The sequence below is a fragment of the Brassica rapa genome, chromosome A08 (assembly GCF_000309985.2).
Source record: "Brassica rapa cultivar Chiifu-401-42 chromosome A08, CAAS_Brap_v3.01, whole genome shotgun sequence".
Classification (NCBI taxonomy): Eukaryota; Viridiplantae; Streptophyta; class Magnoliopsida; order Brassicales; family Brassicaceae; genus Brassica; species Brassica rapa.
In genome coordinates, this window is record NC_024802.2 from 988930 (window position 1) to 1007360 (window position 18431).

General features: G+C 29.6%; 1 protein-coding gene and 1 long non-coding RNA gene across 2 annotated transcripts; both read left to right on the plus strand.

Moving 5' to 3' along the window:
* Positions 1 to 321: 321 nt before the first annotated feature.
* On the plus strand, positions 322 to 9700 carry LOC103832659 (loricrin-like). Its single transcript, XM_033277755.1, has 2 exons — positions 322 to 9467; positions 9536 to 9700. The coding sequence occupies exon 1, from the start codon at positions 7207 to 7209 to the stop codon at positions 7534 to 7536; it is 330 nt and encodes a 109-aa protein (XP_033133646.1). The 5' UTR covers positions 322 to 7206; the 3' UTR covers positions 7537 to 9467; positions 9536 to 9700.
* Positions 9701 to 10088: 388 nt separating this feature from the next.
* LOC117127424 lies at positions 10089 to 17605 on the plus strand. Its single transcript, XR_004450435.1, has 3 exons — positions 10089 to 10138; positions 10180 to 16556; positions 16588 to 17605. It is a non-coding gene; the product is annotated as an uncharacterized LOC117127424 (long non-coding RNA).
* Positions 17606 to 18431: the final 826 nt, after the last annotated feature.

Here is an 18431-nt window from a genome sequence, read left to right on the forward strand (position 1 = left end):
CGAAATCTACTACTATTTAAAAAATATGTTATTAGAAAACTATGAAATTTTAATAATTTATTTAAAATATTAATAACAAATCAAATTTTAATTATAAATTTATTTTTTTTATTTTAATTATAACAAAAATAGTTGTGTAACAAAAAAAATAATTCAAAATTCATGTAATCCTCCAAACTCAAAAATAGTTGTGTAATTTTTCAAAGTTTCCCTCACAAAATATTCAATTCTGAAGATAAATATTCAAAATAAAAATGATAATATTTCAAAGTTTACAAAAGATAAAATCATAGATATTAAAGAATAATTTTGTTTAAATTCCTCCCGAAAAACGAACTATATATGTTGTAAAAATTAAAGTAATTTAATATTTTGAAATTATAGTTAAAAAAACTTAATATCATAACATCCAAAAAATATCCTATATCAATAAAATTTAATAAAACAATATGATAGATGCTACTATGTATAAAATTTACTAAAATAATAGGGTTATATTATTTAAACAAAACAATGTTTTTACTTATAAATCCTGTAAGATACTAAAAATGAAATATGTTAAAGTATATAAAATATAATTTATCTTAAACATATATATTTTATATAATATAAATAAATAAGTTTTTAAAATTTATCATATGCAAAATGTATAACTTAAAGAAAAAAACATATTTTGAAAGAGGTTTTTGTTTGATTATTTCATATTGTTATTTTATTAAACCTAACTAGAAAATATATTTGTAACAAATAAAAATTAATAAAAAAGTAAAATGTATTAAACAAATCATTATATGTTTTATTTACACAATATATAACACTAAAATGAAAATTATATATTTAAAAGATTTGTAATAATATCAAATACATTTATAAAATGAAAAAAAATCTGCACGGATGTGTGGGTCAAAATCTAGTTTTCAATTAAGTTAATGAAATCAGTTGGAAAAAAAATGTATTAGTGCATATATGTCTTAAGCCGGCACGCGCTTTGGATGGATGATCGAATATAAATCATTTGTGGACTTTCAGTTTTTTTTTTTTTGACATAGACTTTGGATGTGCGGGTCAAAATCTAGTTTTCAATTATCCAACCTGCTTATGGTGATCTCATTGTATATTTGATTGTTTGAACATTGTTATATGCCCACATACCCGTAATATATAGTTGATTTATTAAATGTTGACTTGTTTATTTATTTTTTTTTTTTTGTCAACAACAAACAGACTCATATAGACTCTGCGAACCAATCCGGAAGCTCTGCATCCATATGAACGATGAAAGACGATTGTTTTCTGGCACATCGTGCTAGACTATCCGCCTTTTAATTTTCCGTCCGGGGTACATGAATGATCTCTGAGCTAGTAAAACATGTCTTCAGTAGCTTTATGTCCTGCAGGTAAATGTTGACTTGTTTCAAATATTAGGGGTGGGCAAAAAAACCGAACCGAACCGATCGAATCGAACCGACTGAACCAAAACCGATTCGAACCAAACCAAAGTCCATTTCAAATTTTTCAGTTGAGATTTTTCTAACCCGAACGGTTCAGTTCAGTTTGGTTTAAACCGAACCGAACCGATAAACCGAAGTGTTTTTATAGTTATTTAAATTAAAAATATTAGTAATATCAAGATATTAAAATCCTAATATTAAGCCCACGTAATTTCCTTTTGCACGAAGGAAATCCTAATATAATTTGATTTCCATGACACTTCGTCTAACTTTTGTAATATTCATCATTAAGCCCACATTATTTCCATGTTAATTTTTTTCAATAGCGTATACTTTTAAACCCTAAAATTAAAACCTAAGCCAAGTCTAATTAAATTGAATTTAATTTACATACTTAATTTTTGATTATGTCCAACGCGATTATTTCATGACAACCATACATGTATGTATTGAAACATGATTTCTTGTACAATAAATAAACTAAGAGAAATTCGATTAAACCGAACTGAACCGAAATACAAACCGAATTGAATACAAGTCAAACCGAATATAAACCGAACCGAACATAACTGAACCGAAATCGATCCAAACCAAACTAACTATGGTTTACTTCAGCTGGAAAAATTCTAGAACCGAACCAACTAAACCGAACCGAACTCAAATCGAACCGATAAAATAACCGAAGTGCCCACCCCTATCAAATATGATCATTTAGTTTTATGGTCAAGCAAATAAAGTAGTTAATAAGTTTTTGTTTTCTTTCAGGGAAAAAGTACGTAATCAAAGAGAAAATGTCACATTTATTAATTTTGTTAGTACATTTGAAAATTCCTTTGCAATTTCTTGTATCTTTAATACACCAATAAAAATGTTTAGGCTATCCCATAACCTTCTATACATTTTCTAAGTTACGATAACTTAGGTCTATAAAAAAGAACACCAAAAGTCCTAATTTTGTATCACGGTCAGTTTCAAGAAAATAAAAATTTAAAGAAACAATGAAAAGTTACATTATCTCTATTATTAAAAGACAAGTTAGAAAATATCTCTTAGTTTTTAAAAGTTAATTACACTTCCATGCCAGTAAAAATTAAATTTAATTTCTTATTTTAATGTTTGTTTTTTTCAGTTAGATTAATGTGTTTTCCTTATTCAAATATAAACTTAATGTCATTAAATGAACCTACATATTTTAATGTTTTTATTTTCCAATTAAATTAATGATTTTTCCTTAATAAAATTTAAATTTAATGTCATTAAATAAACGTAAAAATACATCATATTTAACGTAGCTTATTACGGACGAGTACATCCCAATAATGAACTTGAATTTTATTTTTACGAAAACGTGAATCACTTGACATATGTAATATTTAAAATATATTAACTACAATATAACAAATGCATATAACCTAACTATATTTTAGTTTGAAATGATCATGCTCAAGTTTTATAGAGTCAACTTACATCATGCATCTATCGATGTACAATATTCAAACCGCCTATAGTTTTCGTTTTCTTTATAGGATGTATCAACCAACCAATCATCCTATTGATTTTCTAATCTTTATAAAAAAACAAATCAATAAATACAAACTCAAAATCCAATATCTTTTATTAATCAAAACATAATATCTTCAATGTCGTATCTTTAATGTACATATTAAATATACAAACTGTAACCATAATTCCACTAATTATAATAATAGATTTGATTCCAACCAATTGATCTATTACTTTGTTAACTGATTTGATTGCAGAAGAGGAAACAATAAATTTAAAATTTGCAAGAATATAAAGATATAGAGATTCCAACCAATTGTCTATATTTGCGTATGATTTTCGCATAATAAGCTTCAAATTAAACATTGAAAAAGATAGAGAGATTTTTTTAATCTTTTACCGACACAGAACTTAAACAAAACGAAGAGTTAAAGGTAATTTATTTTTGTTACACTTCCCGGAAAAAACGGTTACAACATGGGCTTTCATAATACGACCTTTTAACATATTAATGTTATGGACATTTAATAATTATCTTGACGAAAAACAAAGACTATAAATAATTTATAATAAAATTATGAAATTATTTACAATTTGATGACTAATTCATCGCCCTTTTTATATGTTAATTTTTTCATAGAAGTTTAAAAATCATTGTATTTTCTTTAAACATGTATAACTGATTTATAATCTTTTATGCCATGCTAAGTCGTGATATAATATTTCTTCATATTTTACATTAATAACCATTGTTTTTATATATCATCTACAATTCTCTAATTACGTCTATTTGTTCAATTTTTTATATGATATTGAATATTCATCGTAAATAGATGGTTTAAGATGCCAAAAAATATTTAGTTGGTGAATATAATACATCAAATATTACAAATACATCATTTAGTTAAATAAATAACCAAAAATCGAAAATTCATACCCGCGCGGGTCAGGATCTAGTTGCTCTTATTGTATGCGGTTGCTTCGCAATAATCGTGGTTGGTCTCATCTTATGGTGTCTTCAGAACCGCAAAAAGAAAAAGCGTGGTCTCCTTCACCTCCTCCGCCAGTAAGTGACGTTGAAAAATGTAGAAGCAGTGTCGTTCCAAGAGATGGGGGGCTCCTTGTTTTGACAGGAACTGCTGTCACCACACCTGTTGTAGCTGCGGCTGTAATCAGGGGCGGACGTAGGTGAAGACGTACGGGGTCACGTGCCCCGTCTCTTTTTCATTTTCCTTGCATAATGTATACAACTCATGCAATACTCCTCTAAACCTACAACTAAATCTGATGAAATAAAATTATGTGCCCCCGTCCAAATGGCCTCCTACATCCGCCACTGGCTGTAACCACCGGGATATCTAAAGACAGTAGTGGTGGCTCCGGTGGCGATGAAGGTGGAGGAGAGTGTGATGGTGGTGCAAATGGCGGAGGGTTGTTGTGGTTGTGGCGGTTTTGGCGGGCGTGGCGGGTGTGGAGGTTAAAGATCTTATATCGTTATTAGTTATGTAATAGTTAAGTTATATTTGCGTGTGGTATATTTATGTGCCGATAACATATTTTGCATGTAATAAATTTAGATCATGAATATAAGATTTTAAAGTGTGATCTTCTTAATGAGAAAAATTATACGTATAGTTAATGAATCATCATAATAAGATGAATATAACCATATTATGTAAATCTGAATTTTTCTTGTTTTCGGAATTTTTTTTTCTGTAGTATGATTACTGAGTCTTGTGAATTGAACTTTCTAACAGAACTCTAATTACTCCAAAATATTGACTATACGTAAGTGGAAGGGCTTATTTGAGAATGTTTTTTGTAACAACCCAATTCGTGGAAACTATCCACCTCCATGGGCCAATTAATCTGCAGGTCAATTCGTCACAACATTTCATATGGGAATGTTGTTAAAGAGTGAGCTCTTGGATTCGAGGAACACCAAGCGCACCAATAACCTACATATAGGAGTCAGTAAAGATTTGCATGTGAAGAGTTAGGGCCGATGTCCTGTAGGGCTAGCCTGAAGCCCACGGGGCGGATTGTTACAATAAAAGTCAATTTTTTTTTTCATGTGACAACCGTTCCGCGGACACAGGCTCACAGTCCTACAGGACACCGATCCTAATTATCCTTCACATGTGAATCTTCACTGACTCCTCCATGTAGGTTATTGGTGCGCTTAGCGTTACTCGAACCCAAGACCTCACCCTTTGACAACATTCTTCAACTGGTAACAGCTTTTTCCTGTGAAAATATTGTTAAAGGATGAAGTCTTGGGTTCAATAAACTCCAAGCACACTAAAAATTACGTGGAAAAATCAATGAAGACTCACATGCAGGGGCGAATGCAGAGATATTTTTGATTGGGTGCACAATTAATTTAAAAATAAAAAACACTATGTAAAGGATCGAACCTGGATAAATTGTGGGTGCACTAGAGCATTATAACCACTTTATCTAATAGAATTACATTGATTTTGCTTACAATTTTTGTAAAATCAATATTTTTATGGGTGCACCTGCACCCCTAACTCATAGTGTGGCTTCGTCTCTGCTCACATGTGAGGATTTAGGGTCGGTGTTGCTCTGTAAGTCTGGGTCCGTGGAACGGGTTGCTATAGTTTATTTTATTTCATTAACAAAAATAGTATAGACTTATACCACCTGACTAACTGTTCATGGTGAATAATCGTTTAATACCTCATTCGTCAAATTTTGAATAAAGTTAAAACTAGATATCATTTCAATTAGCCAAATGAAAATTAAACGAATCAAGCATGTTTAAGGTCTCTTTCATGACTTAACTACATAGAGAGGAGTAAGATGAATCAGCCGCGTCCGAGTAACAAAAACATAAAAGCTGATAGTGCTAGAATGTTGTGAGTTAAAATTAGTTTAGATGGTTCAACAAATCCAAGTAAGAATTTCACTTGATTACATAATATTTAAATTTGGGAGAAATTTATGCAATTATTAATCCAAAATATCCTAAATAAGATAGTTTACATTACTTTCTGGGTTGCAAAACCTTCCAAACTGTGATATATAGTGACTCTAACTGGTGACCATTAAAATAAGAATATGAATGAATAGGAAATGAATGAATAGGAACAAAATAAAGGAATGAAAATGAATATTTATTCTTTTTGTTCCATATCATTTTTGATAAGGAATATTTTTCTTCTATAGTTCTCTAAAATTCAAAAAATGATAAGGAATCAAACGCAGAGAAAATTCCTCATAAATGGTGTAATTTTTTTAGAATGAGTAGGAATTGATTATTCCCCTTAATTTCATATTTCACCATTTGGACCCATTATATTATGTAAAAAGAGAGGAATGAACAAAGTCTTTCTTTTTGTTTTTGCTTTTAAGCAATTTAATTTTTTCTATTATGTTGTATTATTTTTGAGTTTGGGTTTTTTCATATTATGTGTAAATAATTTTCTTTGTTGATTAACAAATTTTACATTTTAAGAAAATAAAAATTTTAATTTTTTTGGTTTGGCTTTAGATTTTCCTGAATGTATTTATATAAGATTTGATTGCATATTAATCAGAAATATCGTTTACAAAAGCTTTAGCTTCCTAAGCTCTTTCGTCAATAAATTGTTTGAAGTCTTTCGGGAAATCTTAGTTGATTTTTGTATAAATGGTTATATGAAAAAGTTGTTAGTAAGAAACTAAATAAGATTATGGCATAAGCTATATAGAAATCATTTCTATCTATCATACCGATGTAAGAGTTTGAATGTCCAACATATTTAGATAGAATAATAGAATACATGTATTAAATTACATTATCCATTTAAATTATTTTGAGAATGACATTCCGAATATTTCTCGCGTGTCTGATGTGTATGGCCGTATGGGTAAAGTCATCACACGTTTTTGTATTGACCAGAAGTATAATGACGTTCCAAATATTGTGTAGAATGATGCTTCTAATATTCAACCTATTATTGTGATCTCATAGTATATATGACTATATGTTTTAACACGGACTAAGTGTAGATAGCTCTATGGATTGTTGACTGACCTCTAAAAAGGGATCGGAACTTGTGAAATTTTGTTGACAAGAAAAAGTAATCATTAATCAAGAAGAACATGTCTTGGCGACTTTTGCTTGAAACTCCTTTGCAATTTCGTGTATCTTTAAGAAACTAAATAGGAGTACGGCATAAACTTCTATATAAAAAAGGACACTACTATCCATTTTTGTATCAATTTAGCTACAGAAAAAAATTTAATGGATACTTTTGTAATTGTCATTATTATAGTATGTGCCGGTATTGTTTTGCCGTCTCTTGTCTTATGTTGTGTCCTCACACACAGAAAGCAAAGGCCTTTAGTGTCTCAGTCGCGAGATTTGGAAATGGGTCAAACGGGATCAAAAGATGGAGGACTTGTTGTTTTGACAAGGAATGTTTCCACTACAGCTACTACGGTAGCTGCGGCTGTGATCATCGCAGATTCTGGCGGTGGGGGCGGCTGTTGTTGTGGATGTGATGATGGTGGAGGCGGAGATGGAGGAGGAGACGGTGGTGGTTGTGGAGGGTGCGGCGGCTGTGGAGGCTAAGCGGGTTAGGTTGTTGTTGTGGATGTCATGGTTTAACCTTTTTCTTTCGTGGTTTAACTATTAACATAATGTATGTACGGAATGTATGACCTCAACGTGTATAAATCGATGTATATAGTGAACTGTTCAAAACCTAATGAATATTTAACCTAAATATTTTTTTTTTAACATCAAAACATTATTCTATTACTCGAATTTGAAGTGGTCCAAATAACTATATTGGAATAAAACAATCAACGAAATACAATCTCTATAAAATACTTTTTCATCTCAGCTAATGAATTTGCTGAATTGTTTTCTGATTGGGGGTGGTATATAATTATGAAGTCTTGAAATCTTCTTTTAGAACAAGTTACTCTTTCGACTCTGCTGAAAAAGCTTGGCCACGCTCTTGAGTCTGCTATCATCAATATGAGATTCTTGGAATAAGTTTCAAAGCGCTGAAATGTTGAGTACTCAAACATATTTTTCATTGTCCACTATGAGATTCTTGGAATAAGTTTCAAAGAGATGATCAAGATACTATCTTTTTCTGATATTTTATGCCCATAAGTTGAATCGTACCCAATATTTTTTTCTAAATCTAGCCATAACCACACAAAAAAAAATGAATCAAGAGTCCATGATCCATCCATCATATAAATAGTCTGAAAGCATAGTGTAGGTAGCGAATATTTTTGTGTGTTGTTGAAGATATATATGTATATCATACGCACTTATTTCCAAATTAGAAAAGGTCTGTAACGTCCAACTTATGCAATATGAAAACTTCCCACAACTACTCCAATAATGTCAAGATAAAAAAAACAACACACACTAATGAGATATATGTTAGAATGCAAATAAGTCAAATCTAACAATACTAAAAGTTGGATATACTCAACACAGAAGCTGATTTTTTACCACGTCATATCAATTTAACTCAACACATCATTATTTCTGGGCTTATAGCAAATCAAAGTGGCCCATTAACTGCCCATCTCGCATTCATAGCAAACGATGCAACTCTTCTGCTCCACCACCATATTTTCCGATTTCTACAAATCTCCGTTTCAAAGTTCTGATAATACATTCAATTCACTTCTTTTTGCTCTTATCTTCTCCTTTCACCTCCCTTTGTTTTTCATCTTATATAACCTCTTTATTAATACTTACATCAAACCACATTGTAGAAACTCTATACAAGAATATCAAGCTATGGCCATGGAATCGATTCATACCTCTGGCAAGTATTGTAGCCTTATAATTTTTTTTATAGAATTTTCGATCCTGATGGTAAACTGATTTCTCTTCTGAAGACCATCTTAACTGGTTCAAGGTTCCATTTCTACCGGATTTTGTCATCTTTTGACGGTGAGGTCCATAAAAGAGTTCGAGATAAGTTTTGCAAAGCTGTCACCTTTTAAAATTGAGTACTGAATCTGACAGTGTTGTAATTTTCTTACTTGCTCCAACTCTACTCTGATTCATATACAGATGCTCTTCGCACCAACAACAGAGAAATGGTATGTGTTCTTATCTCTTGAAAGTTTACTTCAACAAGCATATTTGATCTTAACGATCCATAAATGGTGTAGAAAATAAAAGTCTTAGATCAGCTTGCGAGAAAAATCTTATTTTAGAAAAAACTATTCACCATGTTTCTACAATCCTTTAATCATGTTCATCGGTTTAGTTCTATGAATTAACTCTAAATCGATCAGTGAGGTCAAGCTTTAAACTTTTGAAATAGTGCTTTTTTACCTGCAGTGTACTCAATGTCTAGCTGAAAATTTTCATAAATCCAAACACTTGGATTGGTCACAGTAGAAAAATAGAACAAAGCATCCTCAACTCGCCATGGTGGCTGTAAGGTACACTCCAAAGAATATCTGCATAGAGATATCAAACCTGATGAATTTCCCATGGGCATAGTCAGGAAATCGAACAAAGTATGTTTCTGCCATTTCTCTTTATGAACTTTAAGGGGATGGTATCGTTGATAAGTCTCTGTCACCAGGTTTATGTAATTGACTTAGGACTTGCCAAACTATATCGTGATGCCAGCACCAACCGCCACATCCCTTGCAAGTATTTTTTACTACCTTGTGATCCATTTGTAGATGCTAAAATATATATATCTGTTCTAAGTGGTAAGGTCATAATATGACTTATTGCCTTTATTGTATACAGAGATAACAAAAACTCTACGATATGCAAGTTGCAATACACATATTGTAAATGGTAAGATATTTTCTCCGTATGTAAACTAGATCATCTACGAATCTACCCTCATGTATTTTTGTTTCTATTTCACAAAACAAAGTATTTCGATGATTAGCCCATAAACGTTGTCAGTAAATGACTTGATTTACTTCGGTAAATTATTACATGCTTATGTTCAGAAACTTGAGTCATGTAGGATCATGCTGACCCAAATAGAACAAGAGATTCAATGGGCCAGATCACAAGTAAAAAGTCTACCTGTCTTTTCGTATAAGCATGTACATATATAATTATTTATTTCATCAAATGTCCTAAAGTAACTATTTTAGTTACTGATGGTTATATAGTTTGGGCATATTAATTGGAGGGTCTCTTATAGGATGAGATCAACAGCAAGGTAGACTGGGATGTCTCTTATAGGAGGAGATCAACAGTAAGGTGGACTACCCATTGGTCCCTGCAACATCAGCTCTGGTACATAACAGTTTCATTTATATGACTGAAAAAACTTAGATTCCGAAAACTGAAAATTTGTGAACATATGAGGAAATGTGATGTGAAGCAGAAGCAGCGGTGTTCGATATGGAATACACACGAGGTGGCTGGAGGAACAACAGAGGCTGTTTACCGAACTAAGTGTGGCGACCCAAGAGCACGTGGAGAGGAATATAGTTCAAGGCAGCTTCATAGAAATAACGTTTACCCGAATTAGATGATTCTTTTCGCCTTACAAATCTTTCATTTGTTTTCAGTAGCTAATCACACATTTAATTTTCAGAGCTCTGTGCTAATGTTATTGTTGTTGTGTGTGTTGATCATTTGGACAGGACAAAGCTACTTTGAGATTGACTTGTATATGCACATGTTCAATTACATAATGGGAAAAAGACGAGAATCTTTCAGGGATAGGATCAACAATGAGATTCCTTCATCTTGGTTTAATTATTCAAAAATTTGAATAATTTCTCAAAATATTGGTCGGTATGTCTTTTGTTTGTAGAGTTTAGTTGAGGTAATTTTTTTGTTCTTTCTAACACAATCTCTATCATCAAAAAACTTATAGCAAATACTGTACTGTGTTAGGGCGAACAAGATTCATTTTGTGAATTACCGATATGTTACACTTTTAAATAACAAACAATGATGGGATTCCAGATCTAATACACTTTAAAGATCACATAAAACAGAAAAGAATCGATCAACTAATCACCGAAGAGACAAAAGCAGAGCATATAACATGTTAATGTATCTATACTATTAAAAGAGAAGCATTTTAAAAAAATCTACTTAAACAAAGTTGTTGGACCTATTCATTAAGTAATTATTTTTTGGTCCTACCTTAATATAATTATAATCTAACTAAACGATATATTACTTAATTTAAATGATCTCATATATTACTTACCAAATCATGTTATACACCACTGATTATACCATGGCTCCATTTTATTAAAATAACATCTTAACAAAACGTGACTAATGAATCACAATATCATAACAATAGTGTTCCTTGGTACCCCAATGTTACAACAGTTCAATCTACCATTGCCATTGATCGAGCTTTGTTAAAAAAATTGAAAAGATCCTCGAGATCTATCAACAGATTTTTATAGATGTGTTACTTAATAATTTCAAGATTTGCACCAAATTAAATGTCTAAAATAATTAACTTTACTGATTTTAATTTTTTTAATTGGTAATATTGTAGTATTTATAGTTAATAAAAATTCTTCAAAAATACTTTTAATAGAGTTCATGGAAATTTTGGATTTGTGGTCAATATCTATAAATTAAAATGCATAGCATAAATACAATGAATTTATTTTATATGACAAATCAAATAGGTTATTCAGTTTTTTGTACTATTATAAAGTATATGAAAAGTAAATCAAAAATTTAAAATATTATAAGATTTTTCTGGGTTTTTTTCGGATCAACCGATGTTGGTTCACGGGTTAATGGCGAATTTTTGGGTTTTATCAGAGCTTTAAAAATTAAGGTACCCATTTGATTCTAGATTCAGTTTCAATTTTTTGGTTCCAGAGATATATGATCTACTCGGTTATTTATGAAATTCAATTCAATTTTGGTTTCGGTTTCTTCAGTTTGATACTGTTCGGTTCGAGATTCCGAAAAATATGCTCTAACCTATACACTATTTTATATAAAAATTAATTTTAAAAAATATATTTAATTTCGAAAACAAACCCGCGCTTTCCAAGCGCGGGTCAAAATCTAGTTTGTATTAAAGATGCCAAAAAGAAAAAAAAATATAAACGTTCTTTTTGTAAACCAATGTAACCAGATCTGCTCTAAAAACATCGTTAAGTAGTGACTATAAGAGACGAGCGAAAGCAAGCAAATTTTAGGTGAATAATTGTTTTTATATATTTTTGAATTATTTGTGAAAGATTTCTATAATCAAATCGCATCTATATTGCAGCTAAAAATGTTTTTATTTATTCTCAAATCTAACACTACAATATTTTTTTTGTAAAGAAGCCAAGCATTTATACTGCTAAGTATATTCTATAGACGAAGAGACCATCTATCTTGGACAACATCTCCTATGTTCTAAGTCAAGTTAAACCGTGTTTGCAAAATTCAAAACTAAATAAAATTGTGCCGAGAACACAACTGCATATCACAGAATATAGAACTACAATTTTAAGATGAAACTAGATTTTGACCCGCGCTTCGAAAGCGCGGGTTTTATGGATTATATACGAAGTTGGATATGATATAGTATTTTGAGAATATTTTGGGAATATTATGTATTATTATGTTATAAAGTCGTATTATATCGAATACAGAAATTTGTTTAAAATTATATAACTTATGAATAAGTTTATTCGAGATTTTTTATATACACTCTTATGTAACGCTTTCTTAAGTATAAAAAGTTTACCTAAATTTGATAAACGAACCAAACCAATACGAAATACAGGCTGAGGTTCAAGATTGAGAAAAAGTACCTATTAGATTTTTTTGGCTTTTCGGATTCTTAAGATTTTTTTGTCCTAAATACTCAAACCGAGCTAGATCATTATGTAGCCAAATTACATAGTAAATTTTACAAATACTTGAATTATTGACTCAAACTTACCTGGAACTAAAAGGAACAAATCTGAACAAAAAAAAATTCAAATACCTAGTTGAATATAAATGCTCAAGACCCAAAGAACTTGAACCTGAAAGAAACCGATTTATATTTGACCCGAAGATCCGAATGCCCAAATCTAACCTTTCATTATATTTTTGTGCATTTTATAAAAGTTACATTTGATTAGTTGGTGAAACTTAAAATTTATTTGAGAGGTTTTTGGGTAATTTAACAGTATAGATTTGTAGGTTTTTTGTTGAACAGTAAAAAAAAAAGATTTGTTGGGTTTTTGATAATTTTAAACTTATCTTAAATATTAAATTGTTATTTATCAATAAAATAAAATTAACATAATATATCATTTTTAAACTTATCTTAATTATGAAGTTAATGAGACATATTTAGAGAATAGTATAATAAAGTGTATGTGATAATATTTCCGTGAACCAAATTTATGTGATCATATATATTTGGTATGAGTCCAATAAATAAAGCTTTGACTAAATGATTGTTAGAGAAATTTAAGGCAACATATTATTTGTCCAAATAATGTAAGACCAAAATATTCTTAGTTAATGAAAGGGTCCAAACAACTTTTTAAGTAGATTTATTAAAACTCCTTGCCTTTTAATAGTATTGATGTGATAATATTTTCGTGAACCAAATTTATGTGATCATATATATTTGGTATGAGTCCAATAAATAAAGCTTTGACTAAATGATTGTTAGAAAAATTTAAGGCAACATATTATTTGTCCAAATAATGTAAGACCAAAATATTCTTAGTTAATGAAAGGGTCCAAACAACTTTTTAAGTAGATTTATTAAAACTCCTTGCCTTTTAATAGTATTGATTTTAAATTATAATAACACATTAACACTGGGAAATAACAAAAAGAAACATATAAAATATATCCACAACTAGCTTCTAAGCAAATATTTTCCTCTCTAATTGCTCACCTAATATATAATATAATTACCCGAAAAATAAAATTTATCAAACTCAATCTGATATATGCACATATTAATAATTACATCATCACATCCATCTAGATCAATAAATCACACAAACTTCAAAACATCCGATAGTAAATCTATTAAAAATAAGAAAAAAAATAAAAGAAATCAGTTTGTTTATAGACTAATGACTACAAGAGAATGAAAAAAAAAATGGTGATAAAGAAACACATGATAAAGCGATGGGAAGAACAAACAAAAGGGTAAACACACACCAAATAAAACGAAAAATATTTCCACCAAATACATGGCCAATAAATTCGTCATTTTAACAGTTATTGTCAAAAAGGTCATCAGTTCACTCCTAATTCAAAAACCTAACAAACCTCTATCATCATTAACAATGTAGCACTATGTAGGACTAGCAAAACAAACCAATAACAATGTTTATGAATCAATAATTTCATAGTACTTATTTTAAGATTTACAGTATTTGGACATTTAAAAAAAAACAAGAACGAACATTTTGGAAACAATCATAACGGGGCTGATTGGTTAGGGTGTAAATTTACTGTAAAATTTAATCTGTAAGAGTTTTTGATTTAGTCGTAAAGGATGTAGTTTTAAAATTTATTGTTACAACCATATATTTCCTACAGCTAAAAAATGAAGCTTTAGAAAATAAAGTTTTTTCAGCCATTTTTTTATTTTTTTGGCTTTAGCTTTAAAAACCAATATAAGGAACGATTGGTAATTTTAAAAGTTGTAGGTAAAATTAAAACTAAAATCAATTCTTGCAGCCTAACAAAATCTTCTTAACTAGATTGGTGACTATTTTTAAAAAGAAATGCAAAGGATTGAGGAAAACTGCAAGATTCAATATAAAACCAACATACATAAAATTGAAGGAATGAACAATTTATGAAGTATCAAATTTTACAGTGCTTCCAAATACAAGAAATACCGACTAACACATCATCATTTTTTTTGTCAGACTTTTGGGCCACAACGAACCGGCCCGATAGCCCTTAAATCCCCACCGAGGGAAAAGCCTCACCTAAGAGGATGGGATCGTTCAAACCCCTAACGCCAAGGTTCGCAAGGGACTCTCACTAGCCACTGGGCTAGGAACAACTCGACATACATCACGTCATCTTTATTTCATTCAGATCAACCGAATGATATAAATATTACTGATTAAGGAAAATGCACCCGAAATACATTCTAAAGAAATTTAGGGTTCATTGATAAAAAAAAATTAGGGTTCAAACTTACGGTGTTCTCCTACGTTTAGCCACTAACAACATACCTATATCTTTGGTTTAGCTTATTTAAATTTAAAATATGAATTTCATCATAAACCTACAATTATATGTTATAGGTCAAATATACATAATGCATGGTATATATCTTCAAAATCCATAGCAAAAATGGAGGTTGTTATAGATTTAGTTCTGGATAGGTACACACTAAAAACAACAAATAAATAAGAATGTATATTTAATTAAATATAAAATTCTCCACAATTTCTTCAAGTAATACACAATAAAAATTAAGATACTTATGCTTAAAATTATGAAACAGACTCATAAAGAAGATAATCGAATTAATAATCATTGGTAATGAACCAAAATAATTGTGTATATAAATTATACAAACTGTTTTATCAAAAAAAAAAACTATAGAATCTGTTTTACAATTATTACTTATTAATAATAATTTTTAAATGTTGAGATCAACTTTTGCGGATATTTTGGTGACATTTTTAGTATTGTTCTAAAATGAGCATCAGTCATCAAACATCATTGTAAGTGTCAACATCTCATACAGATGCTAAATACCATAAAGAATTTCCTAATACCGTAACTTAGAACTCAAATTGTAAATAAAAAGTGAAAGAACACTGATTTCAAGAAAAATATATATTTATGAATATCTACTATGTTAGAATAGTGATTAGACTAATGATGTGGTGTGTTCTCAGATTTGGCATGTGCAATACATGGTGCATTTCTGTCACAACTAGATGGACTTTATTTATGATTAATAATTCGTTTCATGATAACCCAGTATATAAAATAAAATATATTTGGATCATAATTTATAATTAACTATTCTTTATTTATTTCATATTAAAAATGAAAAATTGTCAATTTTACTTATTTTTAAATCTATATATGGTTTATAGTTTTATTTCAAGGGATGTAATATATGCACATTATATGTATTAAATATATTGCTATTTTTCTAACCCGGGGAAAATCTCTAATCATGATAAAGAAAGTATAAACCAACGCAAGTAGCACTCCATCTATTTATTTATATACATCTTCATGTTTCCCTGTACGAGAATCAAATCATAACTGAGTATTAGAATTAATTCAAAGAAAGAAAGATCGATCAATGGGGAAAGTAATTATGTTAATAGTGTTTGTGGCAGTTCTCTTGCTAATCTTAATCATTTGGCTTATTCATTTTCTCTACAATAAAACTAAGAAAGATGGAGGCAAGATAAGAACCAGTTGTCTCCCCTTCGGCTATGACCACGGCATCGGAGGCATCGGCGGAATGGGCTGACTGATCTCATCAGCAACAATCTTTCTGTCTCTCCATCAGATGGTCATTACACTAATCTCTTCGTGGAAAGCAAATTGTTATTTGTATCTAATTTTGATATATATCGGCGAGTTTAAGGGACAAAAGTGAACGTGATGATTGTGCTTTCGTTGATTTCTTATTGTGTGAATCAAAATAGGTTAGGTTCTGTTTTACAAGTATCAAAATAGGTCAAGATAACCTTGCACAAGAAATTGAACCTAATGAGTAATTTAAATTTCTGGAAAAGGAAATATAATATGAAATTAATAAGCATTCTCTAAAAAATATTACAAAATGATTTAGATAGAATTTGTTTCTAGCTCAGATTGTACTGGATGAAACAAATAATTTTGCAAGCCTATATCAACCCCAATACATACATATCAACGGTCTTAACGTTTTATGAATATGTAATGCTCCAACCAGATTATAAAATTATAATGCCCCGTCGACAATGAGTTTCCCACGTCCGCGAACTCGATTTGCAGGTCTCATTCATTTTGTGCTGTGTTCAGTGCATTAATTTTTCTAAATGCTCGAAATTCTTGTTTAGTGACCTGACCCTACAACCATCATCGTAACATTTTCTCGCGCTTTGGTTTCACCCGCACAATATCGCGAATCATTTTCCCATAATAGATTAGATCAAGAACGCTTAACTCTATAGCTATTTTTGGATGTATAACCAAAAAGTTAAATGCACTTTGGTGACATAGATATCTAAATCAATTCTCGTAACCTTTTCTAACATATACCACAAATCGGGATGTCAGAATTTGTCCCATCTCAAAAAACGAAATATCCATGTTGTACACTATGCTTGTTACCTATGATAGTGTGAACCCACATAAAATTCCACACTCATCTAAGTTTGGCTTTAATACCACTTATAATGTCTCGACCATTCATGGTTAATGGCCCTCCCAAGCACGATTAGTCAGTTTGTAGGCTCCATTCCATAGATGAGTGGTGCATTAAGTTTTTGGAGGTTCGAAGATCCCATATATATTAATTGAGAAATATTACAACTTTTTTTTGTAGCCATGTGTCATTACTATGATGATTCTTAGAATCATTAAAAAATAGGTTGGTCCATCTAATTATATAAGAAGTTTTTTATTAAACTAACCATAAATTCATTATTAATGGTCTTTATTATTTCATTAAATAAATATTACGAAATTGCCTAATGTGGCTAAAGTATATATGACAATTAATGATTTTGAATAATAAAAATTTGATAAAAAGTAATACATCTTCTATAATATTTGTTTAATATTAAACTATTAAAATAAATTAAACAACCACATTAACCATATAATAAAAAATTTATATTTTTCTTTATATGTTCTATTTTGAATTTTTAAAAATTACCATAAATTACTAAAACTTTTAAAAGTCTCACATTCAAATTTTGTGATCCATGATTTAATTTTTTTATGACAAAATACAAATGATTACAAAATCATATAAGTAAAAAATCTAATTTAATTAATTATTAAGATTAAAGATATATATATATATATATATCGTTTTAAATTAAACTATATACCACATAAAATACGCAAATATTTTAATTTTGAAATATACTTTGAACAAATTTTTTTTGATAAAAGCTCTGAAAAAATATTGACAACTTATTTTTTTTTAAACATTATAAATTACTGAAAAAATTAATCCTACAATGGAAATTTTGTTATCACTAATTTAAAGTTTTTGGTATAAAAGAAACAAATGATCAAAAAACAATATGAGTAGAAAACATCTTTTAATAGACATTAATATTAAAAATAATATATATATATATATGATAATATCATTTAAAGTTAATTATATATCCTATCAAATAGAAAAAAAATTATTGTTTGGATTAATAAAATTGATTTATATGTTCACACCATTTAATAATATATGTAATAGTTACTTATTTTTAATTTTTTAATATATGTTATTATTTCATAATATGTAAAAAAATATAATACATAAAATGATTTATATATATATATAAAGTTCATCCTGCGCAAGACACAGA

Bases quoted from the DNA above. Each gene is read 5' to 3' on its own strand.
- LOC103832659 (XM_033277755.1), top strand. From the start codon at position 7,207: ATGGATACTTTTGTAATTGTCATTATTATAGTATGTGCCGGTATTGTT.